The 18,475-nt window shown below is 45.0% G+C and overlaps 1 protein-coding gene across 1 annotated transcript in view; it reads right to left on the bottom strand.

Annotated features, from left to right (window-relative positions):
- The window catches only part of LOC104627732 (mediator of RNA polymerase II transcription subunit 12-like), a 36,495-nt gene that overhangs the window by 12,395 nt on the left and 5,625 nt on the right, over positions 1-18,475 (bottom strand). The window contains 20 exon segments of the mRNA XM_010296078.1: positions 2,656-2,819; positions 3,107-3,198; positions 3,913-4,018; positions 4,716-4,836; positions 5,120-5,264; positions 5,465-5,692; positions 7,978-8,118; positions 8,378-8,541; positions 9,322-9,465; positions 9,615-9,733; positions 10,671-10,815; positions 11,096-11,269; positions 12,172-12,252; positions 12,696-12,925; positions 13,573-13,699; positions 14,101-14,232; positions 15,068-15,204; positions 15,664-15,763; positions 16,055-16,201; positions 18,357-18,475. The exon segment at positions 18,357-18,475 is cut by the window's right edge and continues 44 nt beyond it. Coding sequence (XP_010294380.1) covers positions 2,656-2,819; positions 3,107-3,198; positions 3,913-4,018; positions 4,716-4,836; positions 5,120-5,264; positions 5,465-5,692; positions 7,978-8,118; positions 8,378-8,541; positions 9,322-9,465; positions 9,615-9,733; positions 10,671-10,815; positions 11,096-11,269; positions 12,172-12,252; positions 12,696-12,925; positions 13,573-13,699; positions 14,101-14,232; positions 15,068-15,204; positions 15,664-15,763; positions 16,055-16,201; positions 18,357-18,475 — 2,816 coding nt within the window.

An 18,475-nucleotide genomic window follows, 5' to 3' on the forward strand; every position in this document is an offset into this window, starting at 1 on the left:
TGAAACACAGTAGCTGCTGTTTCTTTTGACAAAATACTGGTATGATTTAACAGTACAGTCACTTACCATGCCCAGGCTCCATCAACACTGCCACTTAGGCTCAAAAGATCAGAAGGGATCACTTAAAATTATTTGGTCTATCTCCTGCACAACAAAGTCCTGGAGCTGTCCTAAATTAAATAATTCAGGGCTGCAGCTAAGGCTAAACTAGAACATGTCTTAGGGAAAAGCACACCCCTTAATTCTCAAATAGTGATGGAAAACATACTGCCATCCTTAGTAAAAAACAATGACTTGACTTCTCAAACCCTAGAAGCGGAAAGAACTGACTGGATGCAAGCCATTTATAAAGTCATGAATTATGAGGAGAACGTAGACAGAAAACTATTATTGTCAGCCTCTCCATTTCAGTTGGTGGTCCATAAGTGTATGATAAAGGCAGCAGTTTCCAAAACAAACACAAGGTAGGTGCTTCTTCACACAGTTTACAGTTAACCTGCAGCATTCATTACTACAGGATTTTTTCATGTTGAAAATAAATTAGCAAGTTCAGGAAATTAAAATCCACAGAGGACTGCTCTATAAGCACTTCTGCAGCTGCAGAGCAAGCCTTATCAGAGAATTCCTCCACTGAGAAGTGACAACCAGAGAAGAAGAGATGAGGATCCAGTTCATGAAACACAGGTGCTGGTGCTACACCTAGAAAGCTGGGAACAGTCCCTCTCAGCAGCAGACAGCACTCTAAGCAGAGCACAAAGGTCAGAAAGCCTATCTTGAAACCCTTGTGAAACCACAGCCTCAATCTTCAACTTAATCTCAGATGAAGTTTCCACTTTGCCAATACACATGATCTGGTGATTTCTCCAACGCCTATTGCATTTCTCCCCTTCAGTGTTGCTACATCATAATCTCTTGAAACTTCTCTTCTTTGCATACGTAATATGCATATCCTTGGGAAGACCCTTTTTGTCACTTGCTCAGCTTCCTACAAGAATTCAGACTTCATCTCTGATCCACTTTATTGGTATAATCTCACAAATAAGTATGAAGTCAACTACCATCTTTGAGGGACTTCTAGCCCCTCTCTCTCCCTCTGTAATATTTCTTTACAAAACAGGTTTCATATTATTAAAACAGAGCCCCTCATCTGCCTCTTCACAGGAGAGCATTATGAACATGTTTTCCAATCACTATGGACAACTCCAATCACTGGTTAGTACCTTTGACTCAAGCCTTTCTCTTGGTTCCCACTGTGGTTTATCACAGCTCTATGAAATTAACTTTTTCAAAAGGCCAGTCACAATTACATTTATTAATTTAAACAAGCTAAAGGGCAGACCAGCAACTACGTCATAATAATTTGTACCCAAGAAAACGTTAACTTAATTCTGTTATCTGCTCCTTTTCCCTACCGCCTCATGATGAAGTCTATTATACAATATACACCTGAATATGAGATGCAACATTTTCTGCGTTTGAGAAATCAAAACCTATAGTTTAAGGCATTCTACAGATGTTTCAGAATTGATAATGTGAGCTCTGCAGCATCCACTGCTCACACTGGAGGTGCTAATATTAAACACATCATTTTACCAGCTCTTTACAGCTGCAGGAACCCTGCAGGAGCTCTGGCACAATTCGGTGGTAGTCACTGGTGTCTACTGGAATGCTCACTCCTACATAACCAGTGCTGCCAACAATTGGTATCAGTAGTGATACCTAACACTGCTACTCCCTCCTGTACACACACACACATTTTCTACCTACTGTGAATTCCTACACAGACTGGGACCAACAAGGGAGTATCTACTTCAGACAGCTTTCAGTAACACCAAGTATGTTAAATTTATGCTTGTAAATAGGTGGCTCTAATTCTTCTTTGATAGGCTGGTAACATTGCTATATAGCGAGCCAATTAATAAACAGCAGCATCACAAAGTATGAGGACAACACAGCACTGCTGTATTTTGTTTATCCATTAGTAATACAGAATACAGGTTTCAAACTGTAACTCTGCGTATTTCCAGTTGACAGACTAAATTTGCAACCAAGGCCAAGGACATCCTTCAACACCCATTTTCATACAGTAGTGGTAACAGCCACTCCATTCAGCAACTAAGTACCTTATTAGCCAGGTTTCAGTTCCTCAAACGTCAATTTGCCACAAAGGAACAGAAATACTGGTGCTGGCAGATTAGGCTAAGCAAAATTTTTTTGTTGTTGTTCCTTTAATTAACCAAACAGGGCACAGCAAAGCCCAGGGATACATTGCAGCCTAGCTGCAAGCAACACTTAAGCTGCACCATTTATCACTTCAACAAGCTGTCTTTCTCATGCTTATCTTCTTTGCCTCCAGCACACATCTCAGAAAACCACTCCCAGCACTCCCCTGCTTGGACACGAGCCCTGTGCTGTTGCCAAAGCAAAGGGGATGTGCAGTCCCTGCATTCTGCAACATCTAACTCTTGACAACTGTTTGCCTCTACTTTTTGGTAATAGTGAGCAATTCTTAGCGCCATCACGTGGCAGAACCATCGCGGGTTCTTCACTGATCTTTCAAAGAAATACCTAGCAAACCCAATCTGCAGAAAGTCATATGGGATGTATCTGTCTGCAGAAGGCATAAGGACAAACCTAAAGATGGGACAGACTCACCTGTTGACATATACTCCTTAGTACATACTTGGCATAAATATCCAAGCTAGCTGTTTCTACAGTTACTACCCGACCACCGGCCTTCCTGGTGCCCAGCTCATCATCCATGAGATCATCAACACCTCCAGGATGGGAAAAGCCAGAGCCTTTCAGTTCTGCATCTCCTACAAGGAAAGCACATGTATCACTTAACCATCAATACTAAACCCAAAGCCTGACCCACAAAACATCCTGAGCTTTTGTAAACTATGTGATCAGTGATCTCCCTGCAGATTTCTTCTAAGAGATAGGAGGCACATTTACAGCTCAACCAAAGGGCTTCAGACAAGCCACACATCCACCAAAACAGATCTCCTCTGGCCTTCTGTACAACCAACACATGCAACACAGTGTCTTCCTAGCACCCCCCTAAAAAACATTCTTACAGGTTCAGGCTAACACAGGTACATACCCAGAACAAAGACAGCCTTCAGCACTGCAAAGACTGCTCCATCCACAATACGATTCTGGGAAGCTGCCAGTAAGTGACGGTCACAGGAAGAACTGCAAAGAGGACAATGGAGAAGGGCAATACCCAGCAAAAGAGAAAGGCACTGGCTCCAGAGCTGACTGAATTGTGTGCCAGCCAGTACCATAGAATCCAGCTCAGAGAATCCCGAGGCTAGTCCTTTTCCCAGCTGTAACATGGGGTCAATTTAATTAAAGTTTCGCAAAGCATAGTGTCAGTCACGCTGGGACAACTGAACCATGAAATCCAAATGAGGAGTAGTGCCCGTGTCATGAACTCCAAGCTCCAGCAGTACCCTAACCTAGAATACAGGCTGGGTTTAGAGATCTGAGCTATCAGGATACTGATGAGGAGCCAAGAACAGAGCTTCCTGGACCGTTTCCATCCAGACTAAAAGGGAGTGCTGTAAAATAGCAGCTTCTGGCACCAAGTTAAGAGGCTATACAAAGCTCTAGACTTAAAAAAAAAAAAGTGATCATTACTCTAATGGCTTAGTGACGGCAAGGCCACCTCTACTGGCTTGTTTCCTGACTCCAATGGCCTCCTCCCCAATGTGCCTGGCTACCATGGAGTGACATAAATGGAAGGATATTGTTCTTTGTCCTCTGCAGAAAGCAGTGTATCAGGCTTTGCCTGCTTTATTCAAAGCAAGCAGGTCATATCTCTAATCACAGGGTCCAGTACCTCTTTTTTTGGGGTGCAAGAGCCTTAGTACTTTCACAATAAAGAAAGGCTCTACTTTCATTCACTTACTGCCATCTTGCTGGCATGGGTTCAGCTGTGGAGTCTTAAACAGATGGAGTAAAATCCGGCAGGTCAGACGTGCCCCTGGTTCTGAGTCCTGTTCACTGCAGGCTATGTAAAGAAAACAGTCGACTGAGATTTCTTAAGCACTGGGACAGCTGACTCTCAATCCAAAAGCTATTCACAGTGCACTGCCCTGGAGCAGCCAGTTGAGAAGCTGCAGCAGCCTTATTGTATTTACAAATATGGAGCATGTGCACCAATTAACATGCAAGTGAGCAAATATATCAGTATTATCCCCAATGACATACACTGCATTCTGCTTGCTCCATCTTCCAAACTTCACCCTGTCAGAGTTTGGATGCTGCAATCCCCAGATCAAAGCTAGGAAGGCTGGTGCAGAGGAAAGGCAGAGTGACCAAGGCGCTCTAGGCCCAATTTGTCAGCTGGCTGCTCTAGCCAACATGCTAAGCTGAACCATATCGGCAACAGGAGCAATACTGCTGGAGTTTAAAGCTGACTATACTGGTCAGATAGTGTGGCTGGTAACATCTCCTCATGCTTATTTCAGCTTGCACACAAACTCCACAGAGCAACACATTGAGAAACCTTAGCACAACCAGTTTTTGATAGAAAGCAAAAGGCCAGAAACTCTCTAAAGCAAAAACATTAAATTCTTAAGTACCATACTAGGAAAGCTGAATTGGAGGCATGTTTCACAGCTATGGGGTTCACAAAGTATCCATTAAGCACAGGCCTTTGGGCCAGAACTGAGACAAAGACCAGCTTTCTGCAGAGATGTACTTACCAGCATTGAGAAGTGAGGGAATAGCAGCACAGCGAATCAGGTCCTCCAGCAGCAAGCACTGCCGGGCAATGAGAATGGCAACAAAGGTGGCCAAGGAATCATGGAAAGATAAGTCACTGACCTGGAAGAGAGGAGATCATCCAGTGATCACAACAGCCTCTGCCTCATTCCTTCCGTCATCAACTCCTCAGCTTGCCTAAGAGCTGGGGGGTAGAAGGGCCCATAACCCCAGGTCAATGTCTATGATCAGGCCAGGCTGCAACAAACACCAAAAGGTAGCCCCAGTATTCAAAGCCTGTCCTCAGGAGACAAAGCCTCCATCCCTTGTTCGTTTCTGCCTTCTCCCAAGGGATCCCTCCACTCCTGCTTCAATTCTTTTTCCCCTTTTGAATGTTTGCACTTGCATCAACATTGCAGAGGAGATCATTGAAGCCACAGGTCCCATTGTTGGAAGAACAGCACAAAGCTTTGAGCACACCCAGCCACTCGGCACTTAGAGACTTGCAGTAGCCAGTTAGCTCAGCACACAGGATAGCAATGTCGTTCACCCTGTTAAATAAATAATGAAAAAAGCAGAGGGTCAACTTTGCTACTCATGCATGCCATCACATCAGTGATTCTCTAAGGGACCCCAGTCTTGGCTCCTTCTTCCTCAGACCCCAAGACAGCCAAGGAATGGCTACTGGCTTTCTCATCCTCACCTAAAGATCCTACCATCTCAGTAGGACCATGAAAGTTCTGCCTCTCACCTGTCTGGATCATGGTGTCCCACACACACATGCATAAGTGCATTACAGACAAAACTGTAGCGGTTGGCTGGGTTTTCATTGAGGCTCTTGCCCAGGTTGGTGTATGTAAAGTTATGTGCAGATGGATTTTCAATAGTATCAATCATGAACTCTGGTTCCCACAGCATGTTGGAGTCAGACGGCTCAACATTGCAGTAGATTGTGTTCTTCACCTTGGAGCAGAAGTCACTAAACAGGACAGGAAAGAGAGATTAGGAACACAAAAAACTAAGCTTCCTCTGAACTCTGATAAACAAAGCAATCCTCTGCTAGACAAGCCCTCCCTGGGCAAGAATATGTGGAAACTCAAGATCACTGTGTACCAACAAAGACTCTCCCAAAAGAGTGAAGCTGGTTCTCTGTTGTGGAAGCACCTGGAAGTTACTCATGGGCTCAGTGAACATAGCATGGGAACGGCTATTTCAGGTCAGATCAGGGAAACACCTAGTTCAGCCCTTGTTGTCAGAACAGTTCATGCCCAGAAAAGAGTTTAAGAGCAAGGCAGCCACATGGCAATACTGCTCCAGCATCCTTCCCCACTCTGCTACAACTTAGGGCTCACAGATTTTCAGAGTTAAAGCTAATGCCCTCCTCAACAGATTTTCCTCCTGCAAATTTGTCCACCTACTTTTTGAATCCAGTAGATTTTTTACATTCACAACATGGAATGAGTTCCATGTTAACTATGAGAACTATACAGTTTATTCTTTTGTTCTGAACCTATCATTTGTTATTTTCTATTCATTCCTTTTTGTGCTTGTTATTGTAAGACATAGTTAAGACATTCAGTTGTAAGACATTCAGTTTATTTTTTATATCAACTAGAACTTTAAAATCTTCTATGATTCCCCCCCAGTCCTCCTCTTCTGTGGGGAAGAGATTCAGTTCCCCATAAGTCAGTCATTCCAAACCTCTGGTCATGTATCCACTCACCCTCCTTTGGGCCTAACTCCACTATATGCTTTTTGGAGTCTGCTGCTCCAAACCACAAGGCACAGTTATACTGTGACTGAAATGGTAGTCTAATGATGCTCTCTGGTCTGTTCTCCATTCCTTTCCAAACAATATCTAACATTTAATTTCCTTTTTGACTGTTACTGAACACTATGATGACATTTTCAATTATGTATCTGTTACAGCTCAAAGATCCTTTATCCAACTCGTAGTATATATCCATCACTACATAGAATTTGGAAGGGAACAAGGACAACCCTATGTGCACTATTTTATGTTTAAACTTCATCTGCCAGTTTATGACCTGGTCACCATCACTGCACCCTACTTCAACAATATGCAGCCAGCTTCTATTGTTATGTGTTGAATAACAGTTCCATGAAAACTTTTGGTACCACCACTCATACAACTTCCGATGCATAGAACAGCACAAGCACCAGCAGAGTCCTATGGGGGTCCTCAGGGAGGGATCACCCTCAAAATGCAAGCTCCTTCCCATGCCCTGTCTCCATCTCTAACCTGTTTGCCTCCTGGAGGGTATTCCCTTTTATCTCTGGCCATTTACTTTAAAGCCTTGCTGAACAGCTTTTGGGAGTTCAGTTAGACTAGTATCAGGTTTCTCATTTCCGTGTGTGTGATGACTCCTTCAAAGAACTCCAGTGCACCTGTGACCACAGCACTCCCTCTTGCTCTCCAAGGGAGACTTCCAAGGCTCTCAGCAGCCAGTTTAGCCAGCTGACAACAAGGCACAAGCCACTCTCACAGCCCCTTGATGCCACGTTAACACCAACACATAGATATCCCTATCGCATGCTTGCACTAGAAACATTAATTAGGGAGCAGGAGCTGCGAGAAAAGACAAAGTGAAGCACTGTGCTGGAAAAGCAAGGCTGTCAGGAGAATTAGCCCTTTACAGGATCATGTAAGCAAAAAGCCATTGAGATCTGTGGACTCCATCTCTGGGCTGCTCCACAGGGAGCTGGTGGAGGGACAGTTCCCAAGAGAACTGCAAAGGGCAGAAGGTCACAGAGTAAAGTATGCCCACAGGACAGAGCCTGGGGGCAGCATCAGCAGAGCAGAACCTGAAGAGTCAACAAGGGCAGAACAAGGACAAGGAGTGCAAAGTAGCACAGGAACCAAGCAGAGTAGGTTCAGAAGCAGTTCAAGAATTATTAGGGAGCTAAGAAAGCAGAAAACAACCTTTACGATGAACTGCTCAGTCATCAGAGTTTGGTAGGAACAGACCTCTCTACTTCTATCCTCTAGGACTGGGGTAAGAAGAGACCTGTGGAGGTGCAGAGGACTACTGAAGGCAATTCACCAAAACCAGCTTGATGATCTAAGAGTCAAGATTATACACTAGGTCATTACTGTCTGTAAAACAGGCACTACTCCCAAGACTTCAGTTCCTCATTGAGAGGATCTCACGGACAACCCCATCAAGCATGATCACAAGGAAAGCTTGAGCGAAGGTGCTATACTGGTCAGCACCCGCTGCATCCTACCTGCCTCAGACTCACCTAAATAGCTCCCCAAATTTACTTTTGAGGTGACTGCAGGAGGTATACAGGTCGTAGAGATAGGCCAGGATACAGCGCTCTGCTGAGGAGCCATCTGAGCGGGTCAAGCGGTTCATGCCATGTTTCACCACCCCACACAGACTGTATAGAGACAAAAAAAACGCTGCAGCAACACGAAAAGAAAATCTGAAGGAATAACCTCATTACGCAGATATCTTCCTGAGCTCACAGCAACAGTGCTCACTGGGTAACATATCCCATCCCCTGCAAATTCTGTGAGCTGAACCCTCAGGCACAAAGTTCCTGCCTTTTAGGAAGGACACAGATATATCCCTGCGCCTTACAAGCCCCCAGAAGACAAGCTGCTTCCTTCCACGCGGTGAGCAGAAGATTCCCTTACCCTTCGAAGACCTGAGCCATCTGGTCCTGGTTCAATATAAGGCAGGAGTGGTAGTGCCGCAGCACAGCCACGATGCACAGGCACAAGCTGGTGGTGTAGCTGCCAACAAGGTCGGAGGATTTCAACAGCAGTTCTGCCTCCACCACGCTCAGTTCATTCAGCAACTGCACCCAATGACAGAAAAACCCTTCAACAGCCACAGGGGTAAGGTATGGTCAGAAATGGAGCAGGCACACCACACCCACAGCCTATAGGACCTGCCAGGAAAGGGACTGGCAGGTCCTTTCTGCCTAGAGATGTACCCCTGGAACAGCTGGCACCTCATACTTAGGCACAATGTTTCACTTGGGCAGTACAAGGGGCTGTCAGTGCTTGGGTATCAGAGGGCGATTGGGATATGGCCACAGATAGTAGCAGGCAGCTTGTTTGGTAATTCTGTCCTGCATAAATCTCACTTGGCTCCCTTTTTAAGGCTAACAGCCTCAGTTCTGTCAGCAACCATAGCAAGGCTTCAGGAGACACCTGGCATAGGCTGCAGAAACAGCAACAGGATTTTAGCAGGATCCATGTGCCAAGGATCCTTCCAGGGGAGCAAGGTGGGAGAGCTGCCAGAGACAGATGATCCCCTTCTCACTCACAACAAGGCCTTGCTGCAGCCAGGGACAGAGATGCAATGCAAATCCTTTGGAGACAACCCTGAAGCCTCTGAAAGAATAATCCTCAGAATGGAACATGTATGACTACCTGCCACAAACAACCTATTCTTAACAGCTGCAGTCCAGAAGCACTGGCACCGCAATGACCACCTAATCTGACCACCTCCATGACACACGTCAGAGGGTCACCAATGATCCCAGGAGCAGCCCAACTACTGCAGCACAGATCTGCTGCCTTTCAGGCTGATGAACCCCTCCCCAAGAAGCGTTTCAGCACACTGCGCTTACCTGGATGGCAAAGTCGATAAGACCACTGATGTTGAGTGAATACTCCATCAAGTCAAATATGAACTGCACGTGCTGTACCAGAGGCAGGTGGTATGACATTCCCAAGGCAAAGCTGGTGATCTGTTCCAAGACGTTGCGAGATACCTGCAAGTGCAAGATGACACACAGTACTATCTCCCCTTGCAGAAGTCCCTCAGCAGACAACCTCCCCTTCCCTCCAGGAAGTTGCCCTCGGTAGCGCAAAGGGACACAGTCAGGTCCCAAGAAGGATAGCAGCCTTGAAAGTTTCATACCTGAGATGTGACTTGGTGCTGATCAAAGTGGGAAAGGTGCTGGAACTTTGCAAAGATATCTTCCGCTGTTGGGAATGCTTCTGGCTTGCTCTTTTTCCTCTTCTGGCCTTCCTCTCCACCTACCAAAGTTGGGAGGATCAGAAAAGAGTATTAGGCTACCTTTCTCAACAGGGGAGGGCTAGACATCAGCCATCAGCACCTGCTAGTCCCTCAGCGAGACCAGCCCCTGCCATATAGCATCGCCAAAAAGCCTGAGTCCCAGACCTTAAGCTGATAAGGACCATCTTGAATTCAAAACAATAAACTGCTGAGGAAGGAATTCCTAACCCCAGAATAACAGTAGGGTTAACATCTAGTTTATCCCAAGTGGAGGTATTCCTCAGAGCGGGAAAATACTTTCTCTCTCAATTTAGAGGCACACTGATTCCCTGATGAGAACAGATGTTCTGGTTTGGAGATGTTCAGCCTCTAAATTTGTCAGAGGACCCCATCTCTTAGAATCATCTTTCTACCACATTTCAAGTTGCCTTTCAGGAATCAGACTAGGAGAAGAAAAAAACTGTAGCCAGATTCTCAGCTGATGGAAGTCAGAGGCTTTCTATTGATTTTGACACGGCTATCCAAATTTCTCATCCTATGCATTTAGCATGTGCCCCAAGCATAACACCATGCTACATTTAATCAAGGTCTTTGCCAAAAATGCATAGGCAAAGATCCTTGCTTCTTGTGCAGGGATCTAAATGCAAGAACTAAAGAAAATAAAATTTGAAAAGCCAAAGTTTTGGCCAGGGTGTCTCACTGTGAACCTGATATGACTTAATTCTCTTCCGAAGAAACATTCAGAATTTTCAGAATTCCCAATAAACAGATATTGTCAGCAGATAAGAATGTTTGGGAACAGAGCACCATTCCAGACTCTCAGTGACTGATACAGCTTACCAGGCACTGTAGATTATATAAAATCCTTTCACTGTGAGACTCCATACAAAGGAGCCAGCCAACTGGAAAGATACTACTACTACTACTTCAGAAAGGAGTGGCTCAAGCTCTACTAACCCGTCTCTGCAGTGCTCTTTCTGTTTAAGACTTTCAGAATGTCTTTGGTTATTTTCTTGATTGTATGCCGAGCATCGTCCCGTTGTTTTCCAACCCCGAAAAGAACTACCAACCGTTGGTTACACTCGTGGCTGCATGACTCCTCCTAAGGAACGAAAAGAAAGAGACAACTGCATTAGCAACTGTGAGACTGAATGCTTTAATCTTGTTTCACACCTGGGTCTCAAAGAAAAAGGAAAGCTTCATCTCAGAAGTTGCTCTGGGAGTAAGCAAGGAGACGTCTTAAGCAGATTACCTCCTGCAGCAGTGCAGGAAAGCATGACTGCTCCTTACCCACCCACAGCAGTACCGGCAGGGAAACACAGCAGCCTCATGACCAGAGCACAAGGCAGCAACAGGGGAGCGGTTATGAGCAGGTCTCATACCTGAGGAATAGGAAAGTGTGTTGCATACTGGATGTGCCGAGGCTGGTCATACAGGGATGCTAGCATTCCTTCCACAGACTTATCTTTCAGCAGAGGCTTTGCTTCCTTTTCGGGATCTGGTTTCTCAGGGGAAGGGCTGGCTTTAGATTCACAATGCATTGGAGGAGAAAACATCTAGGGAGACGTAAGAACAAGAAAAAGTAGTTCGGAAACATGGTCATGCAACAGTGAAGATTGCTGAAGGAAGGCCTAAGAAGGGGCAGGAAGAGGGAGGGTTGTAGAAACACCCAGTTCTTAGGCCAATGACCAAGGCAATGTGCTAAGACGCTACTCCCATTTCTGCTTCTGGTCCATGTTGTATATTGAGTCAAAAGCAACAGGAAATAAATAACCATGACTTAGGATTTTGGGAACAAGCACTTCTACAGAAGAAGCGAGGATTCTGGGAAAGCCATAGGAAAGCCACACAGGTCTGCATATCACACCTGCCTAACATGTACCTCGAAAGGCCAGAAATGTCTGGAGAAATATAGATACTCAGGGGTTTTTCAACCACCACAAATTGTTTTTATTACTAAGTGCTTCAAAGCATTCTGCAACCACAAACCATACCCACAAATATTATGAAGAACTGTAAAACTGAAGTACTGAAGGCCACACAGTACAATGACAGCAGACCTGTGTCATCTCCCAGGTGATCAAGAAAACCCCTGCCAACAGTAACTGGTCATTCCCAATCTCCTGGCACTACCATGGTTATCTATTTCACATCCACATCCAAGCAGCCCACTTTCGACCCTGCCCAAACACCGGGCTGGTAGTGGCCAGCTGGTAGAGCGTAAGAGATCCCAGGAATCACTAGGACTCACTCTACTCTGATGGATCCTGACTTACATGAACAGGTTATATGGACCTTTTTACAGTGTCAGCTGCCTTACAACTCAGCCACTTCCAGAATACTGACTCTACAGTAGAGAGGGAGTACTCACACAAAAGCAAGGCACGTACTGCCCCTAGTCCCACTACAACATACTCACCTACTTACTGAGTAGCAAGTAGAAAATGCAGGAACATACCGAAAAGTCTGTCTTCTCCATGTCATCAAAGAGCATGCTGGAGTTGTGGTCGATATCCATGGGCTCAGAAAGACCTGTGTCCTGGGAACAGACAGAGCAGCTTTACATCTCAGTGATGCACCAGGGAACAAGAGATTATTTGTTTACTACAGCAGCCAATGTTCATGTTGGACAGTGACAGCAATGTGCCAACACACCCATGGTGCCTGGCAAGTTGGAGCCTAATACACTGCAAACATCATGACCAGGCCTCACACAACACCTCATGATACGCTGCTGTGCTCCAAGCAGTCTAAGATTTTTCTGTCTACCCCTTTACATTCTGCAGGCCCTTTCCAGCCACTTTGAACACAGCCTTCTACTTTTGAAACTGCAATGCTATGGAAATAGGTTGGGAAAAGGAGAAGCACGAGTCACTGGTACATCCTCCAGCAGGTAATAGCAAGGAGGCTGCAAAGCTGGTAAAAATGGGCAACCACAACATGCGGACATGTACAGGAGGGCCATGGTCCTTGTGCTCTCACCTCTAGCTTGATGCCACTGTTTCCCTCTGTCTCCTTCCTGTCATGCTCCTCAGCAGGGTCATCGAAGGGTGAGGGAGGGCGAGGCCCATGAGAATCCATGGCCAGATCACCCCGGGAGATGAGCGTGCACATGTAGATGTTGTGAGAAAAGACGTCATGTCGGATTAGCTCACAGAACAGCAGCACCAGGTTAAAGAACTCCACCTTCTCATTTTCCTTCCCAGGATCAGCTGAAAGGGCACCATAGAGAGTCAGAGCTATCAGAGTCTTTCTGCAACACTTGGAGCAACACCAGCCACCTAACCTAGGGCTAGAGAAAGTGTTTCCAGAGATCTCAACATGGTAAGTGACCAATACACAGTTCTGAGATTACAATAGGGACTAAAAGCAGAAAGCCCAGTTTCAACAGGTGACAATTAAGTAAGTCAAAAGCTCTCCAGGTAGTCTCACAGACCAGAGGCACAGGACTTTAGTCTGGAAGTGCCATTCCTGGGCATACAAACAGTTGCCTGAATCATTCAGAGTCGTATCCTGTCCCCCTTAATCTGTTTGCAGTACTTCTACTGAGAGACTATTCCAGAGCTTTGTCACTCACTAGTTAGAAACCTCCCTCCAGTTCTCAGCCTGAATTAATTCCTGATTAGGCTATACTCATTTATTCTTGGCCAACACTTTGTTAACAGAAGTGCTTCTGCATTATCTTTCTGTTACCTGGCCCTCCAGGCTGCTTTCCCTCCCTCTCCAAGGTATGCTCTGGATCACAAGGAAGCCAGAGAGGTACATTCAAGATGTACACACAAGAGTATAGCACACAAACTCAAAGTTTGCAGGAGAGGGAAAGCTAGAAACTGGGAGACCACAAATTCTTATTACATACTTAGCACAGGAGCTTGAGTGTCAAGGAACTGCATAAGGACATCCTGAAAGACAGGAGCGCTGGCTGCTGAGAGAGAGCCCGAGGAGATGGAACCCTTCTCATCCACAACTTCAGAGTCTCCACATCTCTGTGGAAACAAAAAAAAGTACCAACTGCTGTCACAGAGGAGAAACTCACTATTCATAAACCCCGAAAAAGAAGTCTTCAAGAGACTTTTCCTATCTTGCACTTATAGAAAAGCCACCACAGAGGTTTCTGTAAGCCACTTCAGTCTCCAAGGATGCCAGTACTTCTGCACTGCTATCAACTGTCTTCAAACATATCCACGAAATGGGATACACATCGTCCCACAGGCTCATTTATGACCTACTTTGGGTTACATGGAGTAAATGCCATAATTAACAGCACCAGTGTTAAGAGGCATTGTGCTGATCAGCCTTTGCCTTTTGGCGTAATGGTTAGATAACTGTAGTTAGGTAACCTCTGCTCTCCTTTACTGCTGCTAGCCTTCTAGGAATAAGGACTTACCTCAGCCTCTATCTCTGCTTGACGCTTCTCCAGGAGTTTGGCCACGACCATAGCCCTGTGGCGTCCAGAGCGTTTATAGCTGACAGCCCACTCGCACAGCAAGGCCACCACTGCATCGTCGTCTGGGGAGATCTGTTGAGATAAGCACTACAGTGAGAACCTGAGCCAAACAGAAGAGGTGAGCAGTCCTAAGGCCTCAGGTGGGATATAACAGTGAGTCTACTTCTAGCAGAGCACAGCCTGCTAGACTGCTACATTCCCCACTTCTTAAAATAGGAGGACAGATGTCAAGCTAGAGTGCCCCTGCTTTGTCTCTGCTTTGACTCCACTTTGCAACACGAGGTGATCCACAGCCCTTGACAAATCTCCAGGCTGGCTTTTCTTCAGAAAATCATCTGTCTTCCAGCAGCACATCTATGGAGTGCTAATCCTAGCACAGAGTGAAACACAGCTTCTTGACAGCATTATACGAAGTATGCAAATTACCAGTCCTGCAGTGCACTTCCAGGAACCAATGCAGTATTGGTTGCACTATGGTCCTACACATCATAAATACGTCAACTGCCAGGCTAAGAGGAACCTGAAGTGTGAGCTCCCAGACTCCCAGGAAGCATCTGCCAGAATTTGACAAGGCTAGCATTTACTTCTCTCAGATATATAACACGTAATTATCATCAATCTGCTATCCACACTGATGTCTTCCATCAGGAGACTCTCCTCAGTTAGCTGTGTGGATTCTCTCAAGCTCACATGTATTTGTCAACACAGACTTTCTAGAGCACAGACCCCCCCATCCTCACTTTGGTACCTCCCTAGCTTAAGGCTGCACAAAATGGTTTTCAATGGAGATCGCATTTCTTGGCCAAACGCCACTACCTAGTCAGCTCTCTGCAGACACAGGACAGTAACCATAGAATATAAACAAGAACATTCAAGACCAGGGCCCAGCAGCTAAGACCCAAGGCACCTCGTGACTATCTTTGGTTGGACCCAGCCCAAATATCCTGTTATACAGGGAATCCAAAGAGTTGCTGAAGTCAGATCTTTCAAAGCTGTGACTGTCCAGAACTTCTAGAGTGTGCAAGACCCGGCCAATAGTGAAACCTAGAAAAGAACAGAGAAGAGAAATGTGTATTTGGCAACTGGTACAACAGACTCTGGAACAAAAGTTTCTGTGAGCTCATTGCTCAGGAGACTGCTGAAGGAAAGCTGTACCAGTCAGGCAAGAGTCCACCTAGCTTAGTATGCTGACTTTCACAGCAGCCAACAGCAGACTTTAGGGGAAAGCAATCAGAACATGGCATGTATATGACAGTATAGCTCTCTGGTACACATTTCCAGCTTCCAGCAACAGAAACTCCCCCTATATCTGGGGAAACAGACCCATGCAAGATTTTGCACTGGAAAGAAAGAGGAGCCATTTGTGTTTTTTCACTTCTGACAGTAAACACCAATGGCAGCAAATAGAAAAAAAAAAAAAAAAAAAAAAAATCTCCAGACAGGAAGTTTCTCAGGGTAACACATGGAACAGGGGGAGAGAAACTTTAACCTACAGCAAGTTACCTGCTGTGGTTTCCTGGCACTTGTCAAATGACCAGCGAACCTCCACAGCCTGGCCACGTTCCTTTATCTGCTGCTCAATCTCACGCAGCTTTGCCCGAACCTAAAAGCAATGGACTTGTGTAAACACACAAAAAGATGCCTTAGAAGTCCTGTGTATAAAGTTATCAGAAAACAAAGAGCATGACAGTAATTCTACTCAAGGTTAGATTTTGCCTGTCTTCCAGGGAGATCACTGTCTTGCTTATAGCAGAATGGGAGCAGTTAATTCCTTGGGAGCAAGACAGCACCTCCAGCTCTGCTTATCACACAACGTGAAAAGAAAATCCTGAAAGACCTAAGATACAGTTATTATCCTGGACCACAAGAGCTCCCTTTTTTAAAGACTGCTCACCTGCTGTGTAAAGGCTGAATTCCCTCCTGGCATGGGCAAATTGGATGGGGCTATAGGCAGGTGATCCAATGGAGAGCCAGTCTTTATCCTGCTATCAGTCAATGAGTAATGCCATACAAGGGCACTTGGGCAACACAAAATTATACTCTGCAACAGATAGAAAAGTCAGTATCATTGAGAAAATCAAGGCCAAAGCAATTAAATTAGATTACTTTCTACAGAATAACCACTCCTTTATCCTAATGCCCAGGCATTCATTATCCTGTATACAGATTTACTGTTTAGGGTTTTTTTGTTCTAAGCTCTGAAAGAGTCTTTGGGCTAAAGACCATACCAGAGTAGAAAGGAGTAAATTAGTATTTTTCCTGCACTGAGTTTCTTGTCCTAGGTATGCTTAGGAAGCCAATACCAGAATTCCACGTTATCCAAGAGCAGCCACATGTTGCTGCAGAGCTCCCTGGTGCTTCTAAACCAAACTTGTTTCCTACAACTCACACTGTCAAGACACAATCCAACCCTCATGGTCCAGGAGCAGCATTTACATTAGTGACTTATAGTCCTCATCAAGAGTAAAGTGTGAGAAGAAATAAGAGTCAACAGATTCAAACTCATTAATAATCACAAGTATGATTATAGCAATACTATTGTTATTATAATCATTATGTATTTCATTCTTTTATGATCTTGCACAGATACCCACACGAACACAGACAAAACTTCACTGAACAATTCCTAGGATACACCCCTGCAGACAACCAAGGCTGGTTTAAACACTCAAACCAAAGAATCCATCATATCTCAAGAACATTTGAGCAAAAGTTAATTATGAACACAGCTAGAAATGCATCTGTTTCCAGCCTGACTTTACCCAGCTCCAGCTTCCGGCCACTAGATCTTATTCTGCCTTAGCCTTATCTACTATCTGCAGATCAGAAGATTTGTAGACCTTCTATCAGAAGAGCTCTTCTGTGACATACTAAAAAAGATCAGACCATCATGAACCAATTTGAACTTTTTAAGCACGTTGTGTTCAAACTCCAAATCAGCCAAATCTATGCTCATATATTTTCCCGAAACTAAGATCCCCAAACAAAGAATTCTTATATTTAAAAGGACATGTTTTATCACACAGAAACTAGAAAAAAAACCCTAAACTTTTTTAACAGAAGGTGATCAAGACAGACTTAATAGGAATACAAAGGGGTTATTTATAATCCCCGCATTGCTCTCTAGCCCTTGCAGACAGATCCTTATTTCCAGCCAACTGTACTCTAGAAATTTTCTTTCTACCCTGTTTGAGAGCTGGCTGACTGCTTCTTGATCCTGTCAGGGCTCTTTGATCTCAAGTTTCTCTGTTAAACTACAGGTTCCCAAGTTCTGTGCTCTCCTCCTCTCCACCTCCTGCTCCATCCTACAACTCTCTGGAATCTCCTCTGCTTTAAGGTGGCCCTTTCCTCCCCTCGAAGGGGCAATCTCCATTCCTTCCGCAAGGACCCACCTGACCTAGTCACTCTCCTCTTGAGGGAGAAAAACACAACCATGAACACACACACTGAACAGAACTCACTTATCTCCCTCTCACACAAGGACAGTATGGACTGAGTCCCACAGTGACACAACAGCATTTGCCCTTCAAACATCTATCAATAAGACTTCAGCAACCTTGCCCTTTTACTGCAAGGTAAAGTTTAATCAATTCCAAGTATAAAGATTATGAGTTTAGGGTCATTCCTTTTCATAGCCTGCTGCCACTCCTGAGGAGAGTGGTCTGCCTAAACCATTACAGTTCTTCCATAAAGAAGTGGAAGGGGTTGATTTTTGTGTGTGCTGGTTGTTTGGTTTTTTGGGTTTTTGTTTTGGGTTTTTTTTTCTTCTGTGGAGGTGTTTTTTCTGGTGAGGCGTTAAGTGCTCACAAAATTACAAAGCACTCTCATTTCTGGCATAATTTCCTTTCCTGGATGACAATCTGTTACTAACATACACAAGATTAAATAACCCTTTCTTCCTCATCTCCTCTTCTGCAAAGCTTTCCCAGACATCTACGGCACCTGTGAAGAGAGCAAAAGGCTCTATTCCAACCAATTTTTCTTATGCAAGTCAGTCAAGGGCACTGCTATAGCAGTGATGTCTGGTACGAAAGCTCTGTAACACATCAGCAGAGACCTACCCTTTGACAGTTACAGTTTGATAATTCTGTAGTCAGGAAGTTGCTGACTCACAACTGTAATGATTTTTCTGTGATGATATACAATATAAACTCTCCCTGTTGACTCCACTATCACCAACCACTACTCAAGCATACCTGGAGGATGCAGCTGAGCCCATATACCACTGGCCGGTGCTGGGGGCACAACAGTAAGTCGCTGAAAGGGCTGGGAGGAGGATTCCCTGCAGCTGGCTGAGGGGTGGGAGTTGAGGGAA

The sequence above is a fragment of the Phaethon lepturus genome, unplaced genomic scaffold (genome assembly GCF_000687285.1).
Source record: "Phaethon lepturus isolate BGI_N335 unplaced genomic scaffold, ASM68728v1 scaffold50031, whole genome shotgun sequence".
Lineage (NCBI taxonomy): Eukaryota > Metazoa > Chordata > Aves > Phaethontiformes > Phaethontidae > Phaethon > Phaethon lepturus.